Consider the following 22353-nt stretch of genomic DNA (forward strand, 5'->3'; position numbering starts at 1 on the left):
GCTGTATTAACAATTTGCTTGATCTGCAGAGAAGACAATATTCTGTGCAGTACATATTTCCCCAATGAGTCACACTGCCCCAAACTTAACCTTCTAGGTACTATGGATTTTTTCTTAAAGTTTCTTTACAAAATATAATAGCACAGCTAAAGCTTTCATGAAGTATTTTCCAGTTGCTTAGTGGCCAAGCCCTCTGACTAGTATGTATTTCAGCCCAGAATACCTTTGATAATCTTTGCCAGTATCCAGTGTTGGTGGTCTTAAAATTCTACAACTGAGTGGAAAACTGTTAAATGCTCAGGCTTTGGAGCATGCCTAATTAATTCTTTCCAGGGTTTTAGTCCTTTAAAAAGTGTTAAAAACATGGATTCAGTGTATCATTGAATATTGCATGGTTCTGTGGAAATAAATTGCATCAGTTTGATTCCTTTAGTAGTTCAGAGAGTTATTGCTCTGTGCTTACTCTGGAAGTTTACAGGAGTCTTTGGAAAGTTAAGGTTGAAACAGGCAAAAGTTGTAACCATGGAGAGTAGCTCAATGGTAAATGGAGAGCCCAAAAACTACATCAGAAAAGTCTGGGCGCATAGGTCAAGCAGCTGCATTTAAAAATCAGGCTAAACCTCCCCTGCACTCGCAGCTCTGGAAAGCATTGGTGTTTAGCATGGGGACATTTTTTTAACTTTTATTTTGACTAGAAAATCACACTTGTGTTTATTTTATTTCATGACTGCTTAAGGAGATTGTAATGGCTTAATCCTGGAAAGTACCGGCAACGCTTAAGAAGCAGGTGAGGCAAATCTGAGCTTTTTTCTCTCCTGACGTCAAGTACTGGGCGGTATCCAACCTCCTAAGAAACATTAAGGATCTTTCATCATCCAGGCTTTTGTGCTTCTTCCAAGAGACATGGAGACGGGAGAGATGAAAAAGGACCATGTGATGGAGATGAACTGGTGATTATAATTTTATTGCCGAATTAAAGGGGCAAATGTCAATATGGATATCTATTCCTCTCCCTTCCCATGCTGTTCATACTGGGGGGTTGCTCTTTGCAAAACCGTCCGGGGGATGTTGCTGGCATTTCCAAGGCGAAGCTGGTAGTGCCTGGGTAGTGCTTGTCGTGGTCTGGATGGCTTTGCTCTCCTCCTTGGTTTCTTCTTGTTCTGAGGTTTGTGGAGACAACAGTAAAGGCAGAGACCCATGAGAGATATTAACCCCATCTTCCTAAAGAAACGTTACATGGAACATCTTTCAGAGCATGACAGATTGTCAGGGTAAGCTCCAAGGCAGAAAGGTATGTAGAACTCCAAAGGGATTCGGGGAAGTCTCTGAAGGCAGCCCTGAAATCACATCTGTTTGTAAAATTGCAAGAAATCCTCTGCTTTCAGCATGAGAGTGTGAAAATATGTTGATCTATCTACATAATATGTAATTATTTTCTGCAAGCGTGGATCAAAACACAAAAAATAACAATAACTCAGAGTGTGCTGATGGAGTCTTTGATCAATCAAAAGGTAAAACACTGATTCTGTGAAAAGTCTGAGCTGGCTAGCCCCAGCGCCTTGCTAGAGTTTGTATGTTTGAGAGAGTCACAATTGCAGTTTAAAAGCTTAAGGGGAAAAAAAGTCATCAGGGTCAATTAGGAAATAAAGGTCACTAAACTGCCCAGGATACAACTTCCCTTTCCTTCCACCCAGGTCCTGGGCTGTCTGTGGTGGCACCTCGTTCGACCTCTCTGGGTAAGAGGACCCTTGAAGGCAGCTCCCGCCTGGCACCAGAAGAGGTAAGGGAGGATGGGGAGGGTGGTTTTCCTCAGTAATTAAATGGTATTTGTGTCTGACTTTTACACGGATCAAGGTGATGGTCAGTTAATACACCTACCTAGCTTTGGTGTAGCACTCCAGAGATCCCAGCGCAAGCTACAAAGGGCACCCAACATCATTGCTATTTTCTATAGGCTTAGAAATTGTTGCAGAATGTTACTTTTGGGGGGGGGTTGTTGGGTTTTTTTGAGTGGATGGAGGTCCTAAGCCTATAGCTATAGTGCTCCAGGGGTGTTACGTTAACTCAGGCACTGGCTAGTGATGGGAGGAGGCTGTAGACTAGTTTGGGATGATCTCGTGGCTCCCCCACACAACCACCTGCCCCAGGCTGGGGAGACAGGCAGAGGAGCTCCTGGTCTGCCCAGCATCCGTGTATATGTTAGCCTGTTTGAAATGTTTCCACTCAGAAACAAGTGTGGTCCTAACGGTCGTTTGGGCCAACCAAGAGCTGCATCACCATCTGGAGGGGCCTCCTGGACCTCCTGCTGAGGGGTGGGATGTACCGGGCAGAGCATCTGTGGGACCTGGGGCCACGGTGGCGAGTGCTGGTACCAGGGTCTGCTGCTCCTGGCTGGGAAACTTCTTCTTTCCTTCTCCTAGATTAAAGGTCACCTCTGCTAGAAAAGTAAGATCAGGGCTCGCTGAGCCCTCCACAAGGCTGAGAGACGGAGAGTGAAATCCCATTACATTAGTGAAATTGAGAAACCCACTATCTATGTGTTTTTGTACAATAAAAGCCCTTTTAGTCCCATTTTCTCCCCCCTGTCCCACAATATGTTGCAAACACACAAAGGGTGGTGGAGCTCAGGCTGGGTAGATGCTGGGCCAGCCATACAGCCCCACTGCACTAACCTCCCAGTTAGAGGTGCTGGGTGTTGGATGTTAATGGTGCCACCCCAGGTTGCGGTCTGGCCCCCAACACTACACATGCTATACAGGGGCATCATTTCCACACAGAGTTCAGATGCAAGGGCATCATAAAGCACCCCAGGAAACAATCAGATGAAAAAAATACAGATGAGCTCATCACAATTAAAAAAAACTATTTTAACAAAAATTTTACGTCAATATACTTCTTTAATAATTGCTTTAGTTCTTTGATAGACATCAAAAGATGGTTTTCCATCCAGAACGTAACTTTTTCTTTAAAAATGTTGAAATGAAATGTTCAAAATTAAGAAACGGCTTTCTTGAATTTTTTTCCAGAGGTACTAACTCACCCAGCCCTTCCTCAGAAATGATTTGGTTTTTAAAGCCCACGTTTTCTGATTAGTTCATCAAAAAATCCCCAGCCCCTTCTAACTGCAGAGGAAGAGAGGGGGCTGGAATGATTTATTGGTGGCTTTCTTGCTGTTTCTTTCTTTTTTATCCCTTTCTTTTCTTCTAGTATATTTGTGTCCTGTCTAGTAACAAGGCTGTCTATTGCACTGTAGGAAATTTATATGAACAAAATTCTTGCACAGAAGAAAAACAGAAAACCAATTTATGCTTTGAAACCATAATGGGTCTGAGTCTTATAATTAACAAAGGTGTTTTTACTGAAGAGTAAAGGAGCTGTTTTTTCTATTAGTCTTATGAAAAAACCAGTCCTGTTACAAGAATTTTAATTTTATCATTTTTTTCCTCCAAGCATGGGTGAAATAGAGGAGCAAGGGGTGTGTAGAGGTTAGGTGGACCCTGGCCGAGCAGGGGTGCAGAATCTTGCTCCTCTGGTAGCTCCCACTGCGTGCTGGTGTCAGGCCCCAGCACCTTCTGGGCTGGCTGGCTGCAATGGGGCTGATGTCTAATTAAAAAAAAAAAAAAAAAAAAAAAAAAAAAAGAATCAAGCAGAATGGAAGGAAACGCAAGTGCATTAGCTGTCCTCAGCAAGCATGGGTGCTCCCACCACATGCTGCTGGCGCAGCTCCCCCGTCCCTGCAGCTGCCGGTGCCCCATTGTCCGTCGTGTCCAGGAATTTTTTAGATCCTAATAGCGATGAGCACGTGCGTGGGGGTGTGCCAAGGAAAAGGGGAAAGTTTGTTCCGTGGAGAGGTGTTTTTGACCTTGCAAACTCAATTCCTATTCCACAGCCGAAGAATTTGGAAAAGGTTTGGCTGGGCGCACAGCAGCCCGCGAGGAGCCAAGGCTGGGCACCAGCAGTGCTCTGCCTCAGCCACGCCGGGGTTTTCCTGCCAGCAGGACCCAGAATTGCTGAGGACACCTTCCAAATGGCAAACAGCGCTAACTTGCGAGTACGCATTAGCATAAATACAGCAATGCCAAATACAGCTGACTAAAAAGCGCGCACACATCAATGTGGAAGTGTGCATTAATCCCTTTTTAAAAAATACACAAGTGCCCACTTTGCATTTTAATTTTATGCGATTGCAGTGCAATCTGCAGAAAAAAAGGCCTCACTTCTGGTGTGCAAATGCTTGTCTTCACCGAGCTCCTTCCAGCATTGCCAAAGCCCACCCGGCGGTTGTGTTTCAGCCTTGAGATATAGATCACAAGGATAGATGGCAACTGATTTTCCTTGTCACTTCAGCCAGGTTTAACCAGTACTACATGTTAGTTAAATAGTAACTGATTGAAATTACACTTATTGAGGATTATTTAGGTGGTAGACATATTGCACGTTGTATTTAATTAACCATTTTATGTTCGGTACAAAGACGTCATCTCATTGCCTGCAAAGTAACCAGACGACTGTGAGATGGGTATGTCATTGCAGTTCAAAACTATGGAAAAAGAGTGGATATGCTGGGCTGCCCGGGGATGAGCTGGGAGAGGGTTAATATGTGTAGGAAAGGGACGAGTGAAGGTGTAGGGGGGGCGGCCACAAGCACCTACATGCGAAGCCATCGAAGTAACCGGGAGCAGGCAGCTAAATGCGGGAGGGTAAGTGGCCGAGGAGGGACAGGTCGTGTTTATCCATGCAGAATTACAGGGCACGTTTCCCAGGTGGCACTGCCAAAAGGGTGTGGGAGGAGCAGAGCTGCTTGCTGTTCCCCCACGGGCATGCCAAGGGTTTTTGGTGGGAGGCTGTGTTATGTCAGAATGATTTCTTTTCTCCCTTAGCTGACTAACATAGTTCACTTGGAAGAAACGGAATAGCTAAGCAGGCTGGAGGCACGATGCATGTTTTCACTTCCCTGAAAATGGCCTTTGTAGAACAGCCCTCCCCTCAGATGCACGTCCACCGCTCCCGGTCTGAAGGCCACACAGTGATGTCCCGACCTGCCGAGAGCAGTGTTCAGCCCTGCCCTGGGGACTTTCATCTCATGCTAACATCAGAAGGCATCCTTCACTTTTAGCAGCCAACCAAGATGTAAACCTGACCTTTGACACAACCCTCTGGCCCTGTCCTGCAGCTCTTTGTCGCCCTGTTCACCCACCATCTGCCCTACCATCCCAGACGCGATGACATCTTCCGCCCTCCCTGCGCTCTTGCCCTTGGCAGTCCCACTCTTGCTCTAACTAATGGGGCTGTGGGGACTGGGGCTGAGTTTCGACCTTGTACGATGGTACGTCTGCAACCTGTCCCACCTCTCCTTTCTCCATGTGTCAGCGCAGGGACTCCTCTAGGCAGGGACCCCTGGATCCTATAGGATGCTTCATGTGCTTGCGGTCAGGTTAAACAAACAGCAGCTCTGCCACTGCCACGGTGAGGAGGAGAGGGCTAATGTATTATTTAAATAATATCCCTGCAACATTTAAGAAAGAACAATGCAGAGGATTGAATGAATTATTATAATCTAAAGTCTATTGTGCTTATAGAATAAGAGCGAGCATATTCATCGGTCCATATGTCTCAACAGTTGGCTGGAAATGTAGTCAAAATTTTACCCAACCCTCTCTAGTTTCCCTAACCAGTGTGCAGTTTCTCTGAGATACCCATATGTTCACAGTTAACTTTATCTATTAAATTGATTTGGAAATTAATTTGGCAACACAAAATCCCATAGGATAAGGAAGTCAACATCTTCATCTACCCTCCTTTTTGAACAGGTCATGACTTAGGCTAAGGTTAGAAAATCAGAACTTGAGTTTTCACTGTAATTTGAATTTCCTCCCCCAGCCTCCTGGCAAGTTGTAGGAATACAGTTATTGCCCTACAGAAATTATAATTTTCCTAGTCTGGCATCCCATTCCTGGCAGTGATCTACAGCAGATGCTCCAGCAGAAGACAAAAACATTAGGAACCAAATGGCAACAAAATTATGTGCAGGAATGTCCTCATTCCCTGAGACACTTCTTCCACAGCAGGCTTGGGCAGTGGGAGAGCTCTCCAGCAGGAGAGAGAACACCTTTCTACAAGCCCATAGCAAGACACTCCAGGTATGTTGGTATGTACACCTGATTTCATGCTCCTTGTCTAGCCAGATGTGGACCTGCCTGATTTAAATGTGTTTGCATAGGTCGATCGTATCACTTCTGAGAGCACCGAGACATTTAAGATATCGCCAATGTGCTAATGTTACTGCTCGGATCTCGGGGGTTCCTTTGTGTGAAAGCTGCTCTGTTCAGAGGAAGCAGGAGCTGAAGGAGCCGCATGTTCCAGAAATGCAGCTTCCATACTGCGCTTGCGAGGGCACGGCTAAAGGTATCTCACAGCAATGGCTGCGGAACTTTGACACGGTAAAGATATTTGAGTTCAGATCTGCTCCAGCCACGCATAGCCTCTCTGCTGATCTCCTGCCCAAATGGGGTTTCCAAAACTCCCCCGTGTCCTGGGCAGTTCTGCATCGTAACCACTCATGACCTCCAGCCGCTGCGGGGCCAGCCTGGGCTCAGGGCTCTGCACCGCTCTGCTAAAACCAACCGCCATGTGTTTATTTGGAAATTTTCCTGCTCTGTCTCAATAGCTATTTATCATGTTCCTTAATGCCACAGCTGTTTGGTTACGCCAGGTCATCTGCTTTTATTAGTCCTGTTCCCACCGCCCACTGAAACTCACACCAGACAGGAGATTATTATCCGTGGCCAAAAATAGCGCTCCTCTCATCCGCCTCTTCCAGTGATCCTGGAATCTTCAGTGGTTTTCTTCTTTTCTGATTTCCAGTTCTGCTGCCTACCTGCTGCCCGATGAAGGCTGGAGTGGCCGCCCTGGCAGCCGGCATCCTCGGTGGCACCGGCATCTTGCTCTTCCTCGTCGCTTTTGGGACAGACTACTGGCTTCTGGCGACGGAGTCCTGCGGGGTCTTTGAGCATGGGAATAGTACTCTGCAGACTGGGCAGGTAAACTCTGAAATCTTGTCTCCTTTTGCAAGAATTCACTTATTTAAGTAATTTTAAAAAAAGTTTTAAATCTGTGATAATATGCATACTCATTGAGAGTGTCTTGCTGATGTCAAACATCAGCCTGAGCTAGTGTTAAAATCCAAACCAGCTTTTCCATGCTATCTAGCGTTCTGACTGATGTAAGGTGTGTCTAGGAAATGTGAAGATAGCACCTCCGTAATCTGGCAGAGATGAACATTAGGGAATGAAAGGCAACAATGTAAGAATGAGATGTATTTGTTGACAGCAGTCACCTCTAAACACAAAAACTATCTTCTGATATTTCCCATTAGAAGATTTCTTCTGTCATTTCTTCATTTTAAAATAGTTCATATTTTAAGGTGTAGGACTTGGCAATCATTGCCATCTGAGGTGATACGACTACAGCACAGGCAGGAAACAAAAGTGAGTGTCAGAGGCAGAACAGAGCAGACAAGAGTTTCCACCCATCTCGCAAGAAGAGGCCTATGTATTTTCAAATTCGGATTTATATAGGATTTTAGTTAGCAGGAAATGTCATTTTCAAAGGACAATTTGTTATTTTAATGCTAACTGCTGGTGTCACTCGGTTATAGATCCTTTCAAAAGTTTGATTTTAGCTGCACTTGCTATTGTCTAACTCCTCCATGAAATAACAACCAGATCAGTTCCTTGAGCCTCCCACTCTTCAAAAATGTTTTTGTGCCGATCAATGTATGGTTTCAATTACAAAATGACAGGAAGATCCTTGTTGTGTGCAGACTTTTTGTTACTTCAAAGTTCAATCCAATTAAGTTTGATTTTTTTTCTGGTGTGGTGAGTCACACTGGGCAAGCATCATGATGCCAGCAAGAAACATTTTCTTTCATTTCAGAATCCCATAATCAAATGTAGGACACTGTTTGCTTGAGTCATGTTTCCAAATGACTTTATTGAAAAAAAAAATTATGATAGAAAAACTGCCTGGCAGAAGACACTGTCTTTGCTGTTTCAAGCAGTGCAGTAAAGCCCCGGAGATGGCAGAGCGCCACGGACAGAGGAGTGTCGCTCGGTCTGTGCGCTTGGGAAATGACAGTGTGAATTGTTTCAGATATCTGTTTGTGCTGTTGTCTTTTAAAGTGGAGAGACTAGAGACCCTGCACGGCACGTGTGAATAAGCACCTCAAATATTTGAGCTATACTCTTGGCCAGCTGTTAGTGTGCCTGTCGCTAAGGCAGAGGTGACTTCAGAAGTGCCAGGCAGAATTAGGAACTGCTCTTGCTCTTTCCTCTGAGCTGTTTTATTTCTATTTCAGACACTGTTTCTATTATTTCTATTTCAGTTACCCGTTGTGTACAACAGGCTGTGTTTTTAGCTTCTCTTCCCTCTCTTAAACTGGCAAATCCTGTCCCTTACAGATAAGGATGGGCTCGAGCATCTGCCAAACAGCGATTAAATGTGCCATAGATGCCCTCAGTCAGCAGCCACCCGGCTGATGAAGCTTGAGGGCTGCATCCTACCGTTGCCATAGTTCACATTTTTTCCCAAAAGTGAAAGGAGATTCAGGTCAGAGCTCTGGAAGCAGTCATAATTTGATGCATAAAAACCCCAAGGGGAGGGCAGTTTCCTCTAGCACCTCCCCACTGAGTCCCACCTCCTTTTCCTAGTTCACAGGGTCCAATCCTGTACGGAGTTCCTCTGTCCTCCACAAAATGTAATTTCATAGCAGTCACGTCTCCTTGACCAAACTGTATGTGATCAAGATAAAATTTATTTTGGCTATAGTTTTAATAAGTTTTTTGGTAGATAGTTCGCAACTCAACTTTGCGCATCCTCCCTTGTGGAAAGGCCTAAACCTTGTGCTCACGGGTCTGGCCTGGGGGCTGAGGTGGGCTCACAGAAAAGGGAAAACTGCCAACATCCCTGTTGTGGTCTATGAGAAGACTGGTGTGGTCCCTCGTACAAAAAAAAAAAGAGTAATTTCTGTCTCACTTAAGTTTAGCATAACTTCTGCCAGGCTCAGCAGAGGGAGAGGAAGAAGGAAACTTTTGGGCTGGAGTTTGGAAGAGGCTCACTGGGAGTGTTCCAGTTGGGATGTCTTCTAGGGTTAAGCCAGATCTTGCACAGATCTTGCAGAGTAGCAAGGACATCTGAATGGTTGCATTGGGTCACACCTAAACTTGCTTACCTGTTAATCAGCCTGCCTCCTACCATTTGCAACAGCAATAACATTTACATAAGGAAAGCGTTTAAGAAGTAGAAACCACCCAGAATGCTCTGCTCCCTGACGTGCCTGTCCAGTTCTGGCCATCAGTGGTTTAAAGATATCAGGGAAAGAACTGTTTTGTGAAGGTCTGCAGGACAATTTGTTGTCAGAACATTTTGTAGCTGTGATACAACAAAAAATTAAGGATAGCAGCTGTGTCTGTGTTCCCCAGCTCCTCCAAAACCAACTCAAACACCAAATGAAAACCCCAACAGAAAATGAAAGCAACAATTGTCTAAGCAAAATAATTTCACTTTTCACCTTTCCACCATGATCACCCCTGTATCAGCTTGGGCTTTCTTTCCTCCTCAGGCTGAAACACTGACTGAGGTCAGGAAGGAGATCCTCACTTTCCATCATGAGGGCTTCTTCTGGCGGTGCTGGTTCTTCGGCGAGGGCCACCCAGAGACCATCTGGACCTTCTGGTACAGTGAGTACAATGCCACCACAGCATTCTCTCACAGCTTGAATTGCAAACAAGCACAAGAAGGGCTCCCAGGGATGAGGAGACAGTTGCCTTTATTTAATTTTTTTTTCATTCACATCATCTCTCTATCAAAAGCAAACCTGGCCCGCCCTTTCTGTGCTCTTTTTTTGACTTGGATTTTGCTCTTGGAGGGTTGGTCATGGAAATGTAGGATCCTGTTGATGCCATTTGATATATCACCTACAAAGTGTTATGTAGAGGTGGTTTCCACCAGCAAGACCAGCTCTCTCTCCCATAACTCTTCATGTTTGTGTTCAACTAAGGTCGGCTAAATCTGAGCCTGTACCTTGGCTGACCACTGGCATTGCTATTCTGTCAGTGCTTTCAGCCACCGGGGTGCTGAGCGTTGCCAGCTCCCACCGATTTCAGCGTGGGGAAGGCTGCACATGCATGTGTGTGGTCTCCCTGGGTGCTCAGGACCTCGAGCAGTGGGCAGTGGTGGACCATGGAGAGCTGTAACCACGTGTGTTTATGCTCTTAAGCACGCAAGACCTTTATTTTAAGAACTTGCCTCTTTTCAAAGGTCATTGAAATTACAGGTGTGAATGAACACAGACGGATGCATTATTTTTTTTTTTTCTGAAAGTGCATTCACTCTTCAAAATAAATTGAAGGAGAAAGAGAAACCTGTTCTGAGACACCAGTTGGTGCTGATTGATGGCCCACGTGCAGTGAAGCATGGGGTCTTGGCCCAGTGAACCAGGTGCTCCCACCAGAAAGAGCAGAGGAGTGAGACCACCCCACAGCACCAGCCGGTAGCCGAGCCAGCAGCCAGCTCACCTGCGTTAATGCACGGTGGGTAATTAGAGGTCATCCTTTCCCTGGGATGCCACAACCCTAGAGAAGTACTGGGGATGAAAAAAAAAAAGAGATTTTAAATCAGTTCTGCAAAGGTTTTAAACACTGCAAAGGCCTTGACCTGCGCTCGCTGGTGCTTCGATCCGCTCAAGGATGCTCAGATGCCTGTGGAGCAGCGTGATCGCTGCGTAGGGCACTTGACTGCAGGTAATGCAGGTTCTCACAATAAATTTACTCTGCGCTGATTAAAATTTCAGATGACTTTGCTGTCTCCCGGTCCCTGACCTGCGTTTCCTGTAAAATCTTGCAGGGACACTTACTGCCACCTTTCAACAGAACAATGTGAGATTTTTCACACAGGAATTTTTGATAAAAAAGGACAGGCTTGCAAGAGGAAGTTTGCTATCTAATTACATTATATGAAAATACATGATAGAATATAATGTTACCTGAAGTAAGATGACTCTGATAACTGGCAAATTTGTATTACTTCTTTAGGTATTTATTATAATAGGATTGATCATGGCAAATTAATTTGCTGCTCTCGTGGATGTAATAATTAATTCAATAGGTATTCCATAGTCAATTTAGCATGAACTAATGTCCACCTATTATAAAGTGTTCCTTTGAGCTGGGGAACATATTTAAATAAGTGGCCAACCATTAATTAATTCATTTAACATTCATTCTATTACCGTTAATCATGATAAGCCTCAGTGGTATTAATATTGATGGGGCACTTCCATTCTAATTGTACTTTCCCTTCTCACAAACTGGAGGTCTTGTGAGGTAGCTTGTTTGGGTACCTGAATGCCTTTGCCCCTTCCAGGCGGTCTGACATGTTTTCTGGAGGAAAACAGCGATGGGGATATTTACACTGATTTCAGTTGCTCTGGCTTTCATGATTTATGTCCACCTCAGACTCAGGTTATGAAGATGAGAAGACGTACGGGTAGCGGTCTCAAGATCCTGTTATATCTCCCCTCTCTCATAATTCTTCTTTTTCTTTTTTCTTTCTAGCCAGAATTTACTGTCTGTCTTTACTCCCCAGCCTTCTGCTTTCAGTGGGGGTTTTGTAGGTATTGCAGAATAGTACGTTGCCATCTTAATACTCTCACTGTGACTTTGCAGAAAAGCAAAGCAAACCGGGATTTTTTTTTTTTTTTTTGTGTGTGTTCTTTTTCAGCCAGCCAAGCACACCCCAAGTTCTGCATGCATGGCTACCTCTTTCCCATGCCCATCGCTCTTGGACCTTTCCCCCACCCTACCTACGACACGACCGCAGGTGGGTTCCTTTCCTCCTCCCCCAGCAGCTCCTTTCCAAGCGCTGGGGCAGAGATTTACGACGTGTGTCAGGGCTGCGGTTCTCCCATTGTAAATGCACGTGGCCAAGCATGGCCAAGACTTTTGCAAAGCTCCCTTACAAAACGGCCTTGCCTAGTTGACTGAGCTGAGCTGTGAGCACATCAGGACATTCTCCTACATCTTCTTTCTCCAGAGCCTGCTATGCCTGGCCATGAGCTGTGCACCCTCCTGCTGGGTGCTCGGCACCTATGAGCTAGGGAAGATGCTAAACCCACTCTCCCCCACCTCCTTGCTCACTGGGAGGAGCTGGAGGCAGAGGGCTTCAGCCCTGTGGCCAAATCCAGACCCCGTAGGCGAGCAAGGAAAATAATTTCTCCTGGGCTGTAGGCTTGTGGCAGCCCAGTGCTGACTCGTTTCCAGAGCCTGGCTTCCTGGGAGAGCTCTAGTGTTGATTTGTTGTAAGACAGGATAAACAAACACTGGAAAATCAGTTAAAGACCAAATTGTTAGAAGACCCACGTAAGTGACTGGCTTAGTTTTAATACAGCGAACATGACACAGTTGGAGAGCTCTCCTTTCAACTGGTTCCCTTTTTATTTATGTTTCTCTGTATTTTCCGAGTTCTTTAATGAATGAGCTGCTGTTAGGAATTTTAATTTGCTAAATTGGTGGCAGCAGCTAGAATTAATTCAATGATCTTTTTTGAAATGAATTGATTTCTTTAAATAGTGTGCATCACTCTGCGTTGCCTCTGGGGATCAGGGCAGGCGTACTGCACAAACAAACATCTTGACCTTTTCCTTAGCCTTTAGCAGTACCTTTTTTATTTATTTTTAATTTTTTATTTTATGAGGAATTAATTAAAAAAAACCCCAACATTTGTCAGTCGGAGCATGTGAGGGAGAGCAGCTAGTTTCTTTTGCTGTGCTGTGCAGGATTCCTGCCTCGGGGAGCATGCCGTAGTGTAAAATGGATACGAGGGACCTGTCAGTCGGAGGAGGAGGAGGAGCTCGTTGCAGGCTGTGTGCAGCAAACGTGTGGGTTCAGCGGTGGGATTTTTTCTGCTTAGGAGAGACATGACATCTAGTTTCTGAATGGTCTTGCTGATAAACATACTATTTTTTCCCTACCAAATAAAGGGCCCTGGAGGCATCTGTTCCTGCCTGTCAGCCCTTGCTATGAAACCCTCTCCAGCTGCCTCTCAGAAATGCCCGTTGGGTCCCAGGAAGGTGCTGGGGAACTCTGCCTGGAGGATCCTGGCACTCACCCAGCTATGATCCCTGGGGAGATGAGGATGTCTCAGCACCCACATTTAGGGCAGAGGGAGCACAGGGCTCTTTTGCTGTGCTGTCCCGGCTGCAAAGCCTTTGGACATCTACAGCGAGCAGATGCTTCCATCGTTAATGCTCATTTTATTTCAAATCAGTCTATCCTCATATGCAAATGATGACAAAACAGGAGGCCATCCAAGAAGAGGGGTTCTCCAGCTATTACCTGCTCCAGAGATAATTCTGCCTTATCTGCATCCTCTTAGGCTCCCTGAGAGAAACGGGTGACGGGAGGTTAAACATGAAAATGAATTCTGTGGTTTTGGAGAGTTCAAGATACTTATCTCTCCCTAAGTGGCTCTCCTGACAAAATGGTTTCAAATGAGCAAAACGCATCTTCTCTGTATCATTTTTCTTTCAAGTGTGAATCATTTCAGCATTACCAACTTGCTCGTGCTCAGCTTAAATCTCTAACTAGCACTTCTGAAAAACAAGGGGCAGAGTGAGATGCAGGGGTCTGAGGGGATCAGGTAATCGGAGGAGCAGGAGGCAGGTACCAGAGGGTCTCTGCCAGAAGACCACCACCTCTGGCCAAGGTTTATGGCAGTGACTGGAAGAGGCTTGGTTACTGGGAGGCTGAAGTCCGTGGGCTATGTCCCATCCCATGGGATGTGATGGACACAAGCTTGTTCAGCTCGGGCTGGTGTGGTTGCATGAAGTGACAGCAACCCCCCTGAACCCGGTGGATGAAGAGGCAGCTGTTCTCCTGCCCTGTTCTCTTACTTGGAGTCAAGTAAGGCCATTAATGGGGGAAATCATTAGTTCCCATTCTTCCCACTGTCCTGCTAACAAAAATCACCTTTATTTTAAATCAGGAAACTGGCACCTTCCGTAAGTGTTAATTAAAATGGAACAAAGATGTGGTCTGATTCCATCTCTCCAAATTTTGCTATTTTCTTTCCTTTCTTGCCAAGCTTTTCCACCCCCCACGGGCACAGCTAAGCACAGTGTCCTTTACTCCCACCCCCCTTTGTGGCACGCTTCCCTGGCAAACCCTTCCAACCACTTGTACTCATTCCAACCCCATTCTGTAGGGCATGACATTCAACCTGAACTTGCATGGCTCCAGGCGCGTTGCACCCATGCTGCGGCAGGCAGTTAGCAAAGCGGGTGCTCCAGCTCTGCCTAACACAAGCAGTGTTACAGGTTATTGCTTTTGCTGTTGCTGGTGCAGGAGTTAAGCACGGACTGAAGAAAACCGCTTTTGCTCTTCTTTCCCCTGACTTTGCTCTTTTTGACCTCCCAGTGTACAGAGGCTTCTGGACGGCGTTCATCATGCTGGCCGTCGCTGCCGGGCTGGTGGGAGGGCTGCTGCTGGTGTGCGGCGTGCCCTTCGTCAGCCCCCGGTCCTACAAAGTGGGAGGCGGATTCCTGCTCACCTCGGGTAAGCTCTGAGCGGGGTAACAGGATGTAACCGGGCAGGAACGCAGCAGCCGCGCTCTGCCTCGTGGTGCCGGGGAAGGGGAGGCAGCCAGGGGGGAGGCGCAGCGGGGGGAGGCGAGGGCTCTGGTGCACTGGGTTGGAGTAAATGACGGGAGCTGCACTGACTTGGAGTAAATGATTTCCCTCTTCCCCTGCTGGAATTAAACTTCTGTGCTTAGTCAAGCCTTAGTGAGATAGTCCTTAGTCCTAGGAAGGCTGGAGTCTGCAAAAACTGCTTCCCCCTCCCGCCCCGTTCTATGCAACCCAGAGGAACAGAACATTTCTTTTATTTATTTACTACTTTTATTTTAGTAAACTCTGTAGCTGCATTTTTTAATTTACTACTTTTATTTTAGTAAATTCTGTAGCTGTGTGTTTTTTTATTTACTACTTTTATTTTAGTAAAGTCTGTAGCTGCGTTAACCCTGGGCAGCAATCAGCCACGCTCTGTTCCCCTAAGTCAGTCTCTGGATTTGGGCTCTCCTGTCTCTGCTGTTAACATCTGGCAGCGCTGGAAACCCACTGAGTGATGAAAGGCGTACCCAGCGACGCAAAATGGGAGGGCTGCCTTAATAAAACCTGAAAAGATAAAGCAGTGGCACAGCAGGAAAATGAATTAAAAATAGACATTTATTCATTATTCCCTCTGCCATTACAAATTATTCCACTGAATTATCACTTGGGCTTTTTCCTTCTCTGTATTTGAGAAGGAATAACTGGCTTAACTAGTAGAAATACTTGATTTATAGTAGTGGCTCAAACTCACGCAAAAGCTTTTTTTGCGACGCAGGCAGCTGAAGGCTGGCGCTCAGCTGGGCCATGCCAAGTGAGGAACTTCGTAATGAAGTCAGGCCTTTCTCAGAACACCCACTGCTTAATTAGGGGTCCTGCACCAGGTCCTGCTTCCTCATACACAGCAGGAATCAAACGTGAGCCAGTATCTTTGCTTCCAGTTTGGTCTTTAGGCGTGCCCAGGTTTTGGGGGGCTGCAGGCATCCATGAAAGTGTTTAATAAGAAAGGTCTCAACATTGCCCTTGGAAGAGCTCCACCTAAACTTCCAGTCTCACTGTGCCCTGCTATTACTATCTTTTACTCTTTCCCCCCATCATTTAGCTCCCTATCCATTTTATAGCTCCTTTCCTAATTTCTGTCTCCTCCAGATGTACTGATAATTAACCATGTGACGCCAGCTGAGCTGCTTGTTAAAACAAAACTAGATGACATCTATCTATTTGTCTAAAAACTCTGGAAGGCACTAAATCAATTTGGCCCTACCTGCCTCTGCTAATTTGCTTTGCATTTTGTCCAATTTTCCATTTGCCTCCAGGTCTTCAGTTATTGAAGTGAGGGCAGCAAGCCTGCGGGTATCTGCTTATCTCTCTCTTATATAGTTTAATAAAGGCTTGGTTGGGCTTAATTTTTCTAAGGGCAAATTTCACATGGTTTTATACACACAGATTTCATTTGGGAATGCAAGATGTCTAGCTATGAGGTCTCCAGCAGGTACCAACGCCTTCTGCTGAGTAGTGTTGGCCACCCGACACGTGTGTGTATTGAACCCATCTCTTCTCATGACACTAGGGCCAAATATTTGAATCTTCTCAGATATGACACCCTGCCTACCTCAGTTAAAGGCTTACCCCTTCAAAATACTCAGCTTTCAGGCCAGATGGAAAAATTGAGATCAGTCACCTTCTGACAGTGGCTAGAGAAGTGAAATATCCCACAGAAAAGGGTGTTGAGTAATAGTGAATCACTGTATTCTTCCTTTTTTCAAATTGTTTTTGCACTTCTTGATTAAAAAGCTGGGGCATAGAATGTGACGCTTTTTAGAAGATCTGATTATCCGTCATATCTCTTGGCATTAGACAAAGATGCTGCTGTTTAAACTGAAGTTTGTATTAATGCAATTTCAATCTGAACAGCAATCATTGTTATTAACTGCCATTAGGAGGAATGAGTTCAGCTGGAAGAGACTTCCTGCTGCATTTTCAGTCTCAGTGAGAGTTAGGAGAATGCAATATTATTTCAGCAATTTCAGCAAAGTTTCAGCTGACCCTTATTTTTCAGTGTGTGTGTGTGGTGTGTGTATCCTGAACTCAGACCTCTGGATCCTGCTTGGATTCCTGATGGATTTGGGATGCATCCCTCCATAGTTATTTTTCTCGGTATCCCTTCTAAAAATATTTTGCATAATTGCGCTAAGCAGTAGGAACAATAGATTTAACACAGCTTCAACTCCCTAGCCATCCCTTTCCTTCGGATAGCGGAGAGACGACGCAGGAGAAAGCGCGTCTTGTCTTCTAATCATGGCCTGTGGGTCAGTGTTAATTAACCTCTCTCGCAGAAATGATCTCTCCTTGAGGAAGTGTGAAAATGCTGGCAATTTGTAGAGTGGGAACATGGTCTGGCAGTTGGATGGTGAGATGGGGCACCATGGCTGCAAGATGTCCCAGCCTCTCAGGGCATCCTTTATATGCAACTTTATTCCATCCATAAGCCCCCTCTGTCCCTTTTGGTAGCAGCCCACGCTGGGGCCATTAAATCACAGCTGTGGCTGATCATTGCAGAACGATGCACCACTTGCCACTGAAAGGCTCTGAAGATGTTACTGGTGCAAATGCGCTCCTAGTTGCATTTTATGGGTAACCAGCCTGACATGATCTTGAGGAGTTAGCGTGCCCCTCTGTCGCCGGGGTGGTGGTGGTGGAATTCAGCACCTAAGGGTGAGGATTGTTATTGCTCAATTAGATCCCTTTGGGTTTCCTCTCTGAGATGCCTTTTAGTTACTGTACTTTCAAGAGGACAAATCTGACTGTCTGCCAGCTACCATAACATGCTCGGTGGGGGGTGTTTCTGAGAGCGCTTTCACAGGATCAGAGCCATCCCCCTTGATTTCCTCTGCTGGGCAACTCGGGGAATACAGCCAGAGCCCATCTGACATTTGCTGCTGCTTGCCTTTGCACATCTACTGCCCCAGCTGAACTGCTATCCTTGCCAGCCTGCTCCCCAAAGCCCCCGAACGGCATGAGCAAAGAGCCAGCCTGCCGCTTTCCTTCTAACGTTTGCCATCCCAGACTTAGCTCCAGCACTTGCAAGGGGGAGGCAGATACTGCCCGGTGACTAATTGTCCCCTTGTTTCAACAGTCAGATGACAATATGATTAATTATCACTACAATGTCACCAAGAGGGCCGGGTGAACACTGCACTGGAAATGTTTGAATTGCTGAGACAACTTTGCTGGTGCTCCTTGGTTTTCTGTGTGTGTGTTCCTCTGTTTTCTTTTCTTTTGGACATTTTAGAGACCAGGCTTAGAAGTGAGCACACACGTCTTCCAGACCTAGGGCAATCATTGAGCTTGCTGTGCTGCCCTAATACTTCTGGACCAGCTGCGTAGGCTTAAGTGAAAAAAGGATTTTTCCATCCCGTCGTAATGAACAGAGGCAAAGAGGAAAGGGAGAGAAAGAAAGAGATCACTTGGCTAATTTTTCAGTAGTAGAAACCACAGGGATGTTGAGAGGAGCGTGGGGATGGTCTGCTGTGACGAGGTCTTTGCTTACGCTTACCCAAACCCAACACACATCCTGCATCTCGGACATGTGGGTCGATGCTGGGCTCATTTCTCGGGCAAAAAAGTAGATTGTGTTCAGTTTTTCCTTTTGTTGCCCAAGGCTGGAAGAAATCTGTCTCTGTACATGAAAAACCATTGGGGGCTGGCAGGAAGCAAAGCTGTCTTTCCACTGTGGCTGAAACTAACCCCCCAACCAGAAGGGGGTCGTAGAGTGAGATCTGTTCAAAAGATGAAAAATCCAAAATAAAATAGCATTTTAAAAGAAAACCACCAAATATTTACTTTGGTAATATGGGAGTGGAATATGGAGATGTTCTCATTATGAAGAGTCCATTAATGTCTAAAAATGTGACAATTTTTAGGCAGTTTCATGAATACTTGTGATTGTTCCAAATAAGCATTTTTTTGCTGAACAGTTTTCAGTGAGCTGCTTTTTCTGCACTTCCACCGTCCTTCTCTGGCTGCACCTGCCCTTCTGATTTTCTTTTCTCGCCGAGGAGATGGTGTAAATCCCAGGGACTCCTTGCCACTCAGCTGTAATTATTCCAGGGAAGGCGGCTGCTTACTTTACATTTTCTTGTCATTTTCCCAGAGTGTGAAAATGTTCTTAATTTAGATGCCACGGCCGAGCCATCACCTCCAGTACCTGTTTAATAATAAATCTGTCCATACTGAGACCTGGTGCTTCTCCTGGGGCGAGGAGAGGGACCGATTCCCCATCCTTAGCTCCTGGTGAGCTCAGGGATGGTGCCACCCACTCACGAGGCTTCCCTGCACCCTCCTCAGGAAGAACTGGTAGGTTTTAATCCGATTTCTTCAACCAATGAGGCTTATGCCATCTAAATTGTTCCTGGGACAGTGCAATGCAACCCCCCGCAGCTGGGTTAAAGAAAAGTATGAGAATTCAAAAGTATGCTGCCCTGCCCATGTCCTCTGTCCCGTTGGGGCTATGGTTTTATTTGCATCTCTTACGGTAGGTATTATAAGTTAATGAAATAGAAATTGCTCTTTAAAAGAGCACTTTCCAAGGTTCAGTTGCTATCTAATTAATTTAATTTTAAATTACATCAGTAATAAAGACTTAATTGCCTTCTTATCAATATATTGTATTTTGTAAAGGACATGTGACTATTTAAACCTGCAATCGTTTTCTTATAGTAGAATAATTGGTATTTTAAGCATACAACTATCATATTAAGTGTAAAATATTTATTTGTGCACTTAATTTCAAGTGGTATCAAAATCTCAATGAACATGCAAATGTTACAACAGCTGTTATTTAACTCCTAGCCTGCCTTCCCAGCAAACATAAGGACTCTCCCATGTAAGGAAGAATGGCTGGAAATAGCAGCGTATGGTGATGTAAATTATATTCATATGGTTACACCAATTTTTGATTATTAAGATTCAATCTGCAGTCTTGGGGTATAGGAGGCAGTATAATAGACATGACAGCTTAGGAGGGGTAGCTCCAACTTTTGTATAACACGTAGGAAGGACTTTGAACCCTCTATACGTTCGCATAAGTTTGTAGCAGCAGATGTGCTTATATCCATTATAAGCAGAAACACAGTGAAACACTGACATGTTTAACACATATCAATGTCAAGCTTTACCTGCTTCCTTTGCTTAGCATGGGAGTTGGATTTTGTAGTGTATAAGCTGCCAGGAAGAATAATTAAATACAGTACAAGCTACCTTTGATTTAAAAATTGCAAGGGGAGAAATTAAATCCAGCAGAAGCCACAGCACATCCACAGAACTGTGCGGTAACTTGTCAAGTACATTAATTTTGAACTGTTCACTTCTACTATAAAAATATTAGAATCTGTGATTTATTTCTTTCATATATGTGTGTGTATGTGCATATATCTATATGTTATACAGCACCACTTAAAAATAGCAAGCTTCCAATCTAAATGAGTCTATGATTCTATGATGTAGCAAGAGCAGATATTACTGGTTTCAGATCTGCCAGCACATCATCACTGTTCAGTTTTAATATATGTTGACTTTAACATGCACTATATATATTCTTTAATGTGACACGGTAAAGAACATTGGGGCCACTCTAGTTTTTGTCATCTGCTTCATACGGGGGAGCTAGACCTGCAGCCTCTGACCACCATCACTTTGAATCGCAAGGAAAGGAGGTTCCTATTAAGGCACCAAAGCCCCCAGAGCTGCTGGGGGCTGCGGCAGGGCCGGGGGATGCCTGTTCCCCACGTGCTTTTCAGATGTGACCGAGCTCTTCCTGCAAACGCTGACCTTCGACGGGTATGCGTCTGGAAATACAAGATCACGAGGTCTCATGGGAGATCTGCTATTTGGGTCACAGCCATCCTGCAAGGCTTGGGAGCTCCGAGGTGAGCGGACCCTCGCTGAGCAAGATGCTGACCTTGCATTTACTGCTCAGGCTTGAGTGTGGCCTCAGCCCTCCTCCCACCTGGCTCCAGGGGAGGGCAAAGGAGGTCTCACTTGCTGATAATAGACTTTCTAGCCTCATGGTATAAGCTGTTTATTATTCTTTTTATTATTCTGTTATTTAGTAGCCCGTTTGAGATTAATATCTCATGGCTACATGCCTTTTCCACTGTTATGTGTTATTTCTCTGCAAAATAGGATCGTCTATACTCCTCACCATGAGTGTTAATACTTGGTTGCAGAGCTCAGTTTAAGGAAGGGGGGCACCAGGTGTGAAGGGGAACGGCCACAAGCTGCAGCTGCCGCTCGGCGCCTGGGTGGGCTCTGCTCGTGCTGCTGCTGGGGGTAGGTGGCCCCACACCAGCTAACGCTCGCCGTCAGCAGGACGGAGCCCCCGACCTTTGCCTTTCTGCTGGGAATCGGGTCTGACACTACTTGGAAGGGCAGATATAAAGAAGGAAAAAGAAAGTTAGTGTCTTGTCTCACACCTCAGACAAATTCAAAAAGGTGACCCAACTGCTCTGTAAGAGCGGAGCACGGCGCTCACCCCCCACGGGTCCCCACCATGCCCATCAGCCTGGCCTGGCGCGTTCTTCATGGCTGTCCTGGCTGGAACGGAGCTCTCGGTAGCGCCGGCGGGTAAAGCACGAGGCGCCGGTGGCGGGGCCGGGGCTGGTCGTGGTTCTGTGGGGCTCTCCCGTGGCACGCGGGCTTAGCTTGCACAGGAACCTGCAGAGCAACGTCACAAATTATTATTCTGCAACACTAAGCTTTGATGCAAAGGACCCGCAAGAATAAATGAGAAAAGTTCACAACAGATTTCCAATCTTATTTCTGTGTTTCACATGCAGAGAAAAACTCACCTTTGTCTCTCTTTCCAGGAGGTTTATTTCTCCTGCTCATATTTCTCTTCGTGATGTGGAAGGAGTTTGTCGCTGATTTTCAGAAGTACATCCTTCTGGAGAGGAGTGAGAAGTGCATGGATGACGTACCCGTGCACGTGTACTACGGGTGGTCCTTCATGTTTGCTGCAGCGGGGGTGCCCCTCGTTTTGCTGTCTGGACTCCTCTTCTACCTGGTCGGCAGAGACATTCTGAAGTCCCTGGAGTAAGACAAGTTTGGGGAAGGCCTCTGAGAAAATTGGTAATGCTCCTTTTGATGAAATATACACAAGTTTTGAGGACTAGATGATTGTTGTAGCTATAATCATCAGCATAGGTGCGTGATTACACCCTTACATGGAGGCAGGGATGGAGCAGTGAGCATCCAACCTCTCAGTCCAAAACCAGCCCCAGATGAGCATCCAGCTTCAGCATTTTTATACTTTGGAGAAATTTAGACATGTGTATGGGTTTTGCATCGGCTTTCTCTGCAGCCCATGGAAGAGCCTTCGCTGCAAACAGTCAAAACCCCTGAGTTTTATGGCATTCCCAGCATCTTTGTTTCTTGTAAAAGGTAATCAAATCTGGCTGTGACAGTGTACGCTGTAATGTCTATTTCTGAAAAGCAATTAAGGATGATTTTTTTTTTTAGCTGACTCTAATTGACGTCAAAGGACAACCATTTTAATGGGATGTCAGGAAACATGAGAATTTTTTTTCTCTTTTTTTGTAAAAAGCCCTGATTCTGAAAATACAAGTGTACCTGGACCTAACCTAACTTTCAATAAGTGAATAAACCAGTTTCCGTGGCATGAAACATAGTATGAA

General features: G+C 45.5%; 1 protein-coding gene across 1 annotated transcript; it reads left to right on the top strand.

Annotated features, from left to right (window-relative positions):
* The first annotated feature begins 5968 nt into the window (after nt 1–5968).
* On the top strand, nt 5969–22346 carry LOC308054099 (transmembrane protein 182-like). The gene is made up of 7 exons (XM_080366361.1): nt 5969–6140; nt 6221–6405; nt 6865–7040; nt 9620–9737; nt 11779–11877; nt 14472–14609; nt 21526–22346. The coding sequence occupies exons 1-7, from the start codon at nt 5974–5976 to the stop codon at nt 21753–21755; spliced, it is 1113 nt and encodes a 370-aa protein (XP_080222487.1). The 5' UTR covers nt 5969–5973; the 3' UTR covers nt 21756–22346.
* Nucleotides 22347–22353: the final 7 nt, after the last annotated feature.

This window comes from Falco punctatus (assembly GCF_963210335.1).
Source record: "Falco punctatus genome assembly, chromosome: 15".
NCBI lineage: Eukaryota > Metazoa > Chordata > Aves > Falconiformes > Falconidae > Falco > Falco punctatus.

Excerpts from the sequence above, each read along its gene's own strand:
- LOC308054099 (XM_080366361.1), top strand. The coding sequence starts at position 5,974 with ATGCTCCAGCAGAAGACAAAAACATTAGGAACCAAATGGCAACAAAAT. Across the intron at positions 6,406-6,864 it reads TTGCGAGGGCACGGCTAAAG|TTCTGCTGCCTACCTGCTGC; the intron begins GTATCTCACAGC and ends TCTGATTTCCAG. Across the intron at positions 14,610-21,525 it reads CGGATTCCTGCTCACCTCGG|GAGGTTTATTTCTCCTGCTC; the intron begins GTAAGCTCTGAG and ends CTCTCTTTCCAG.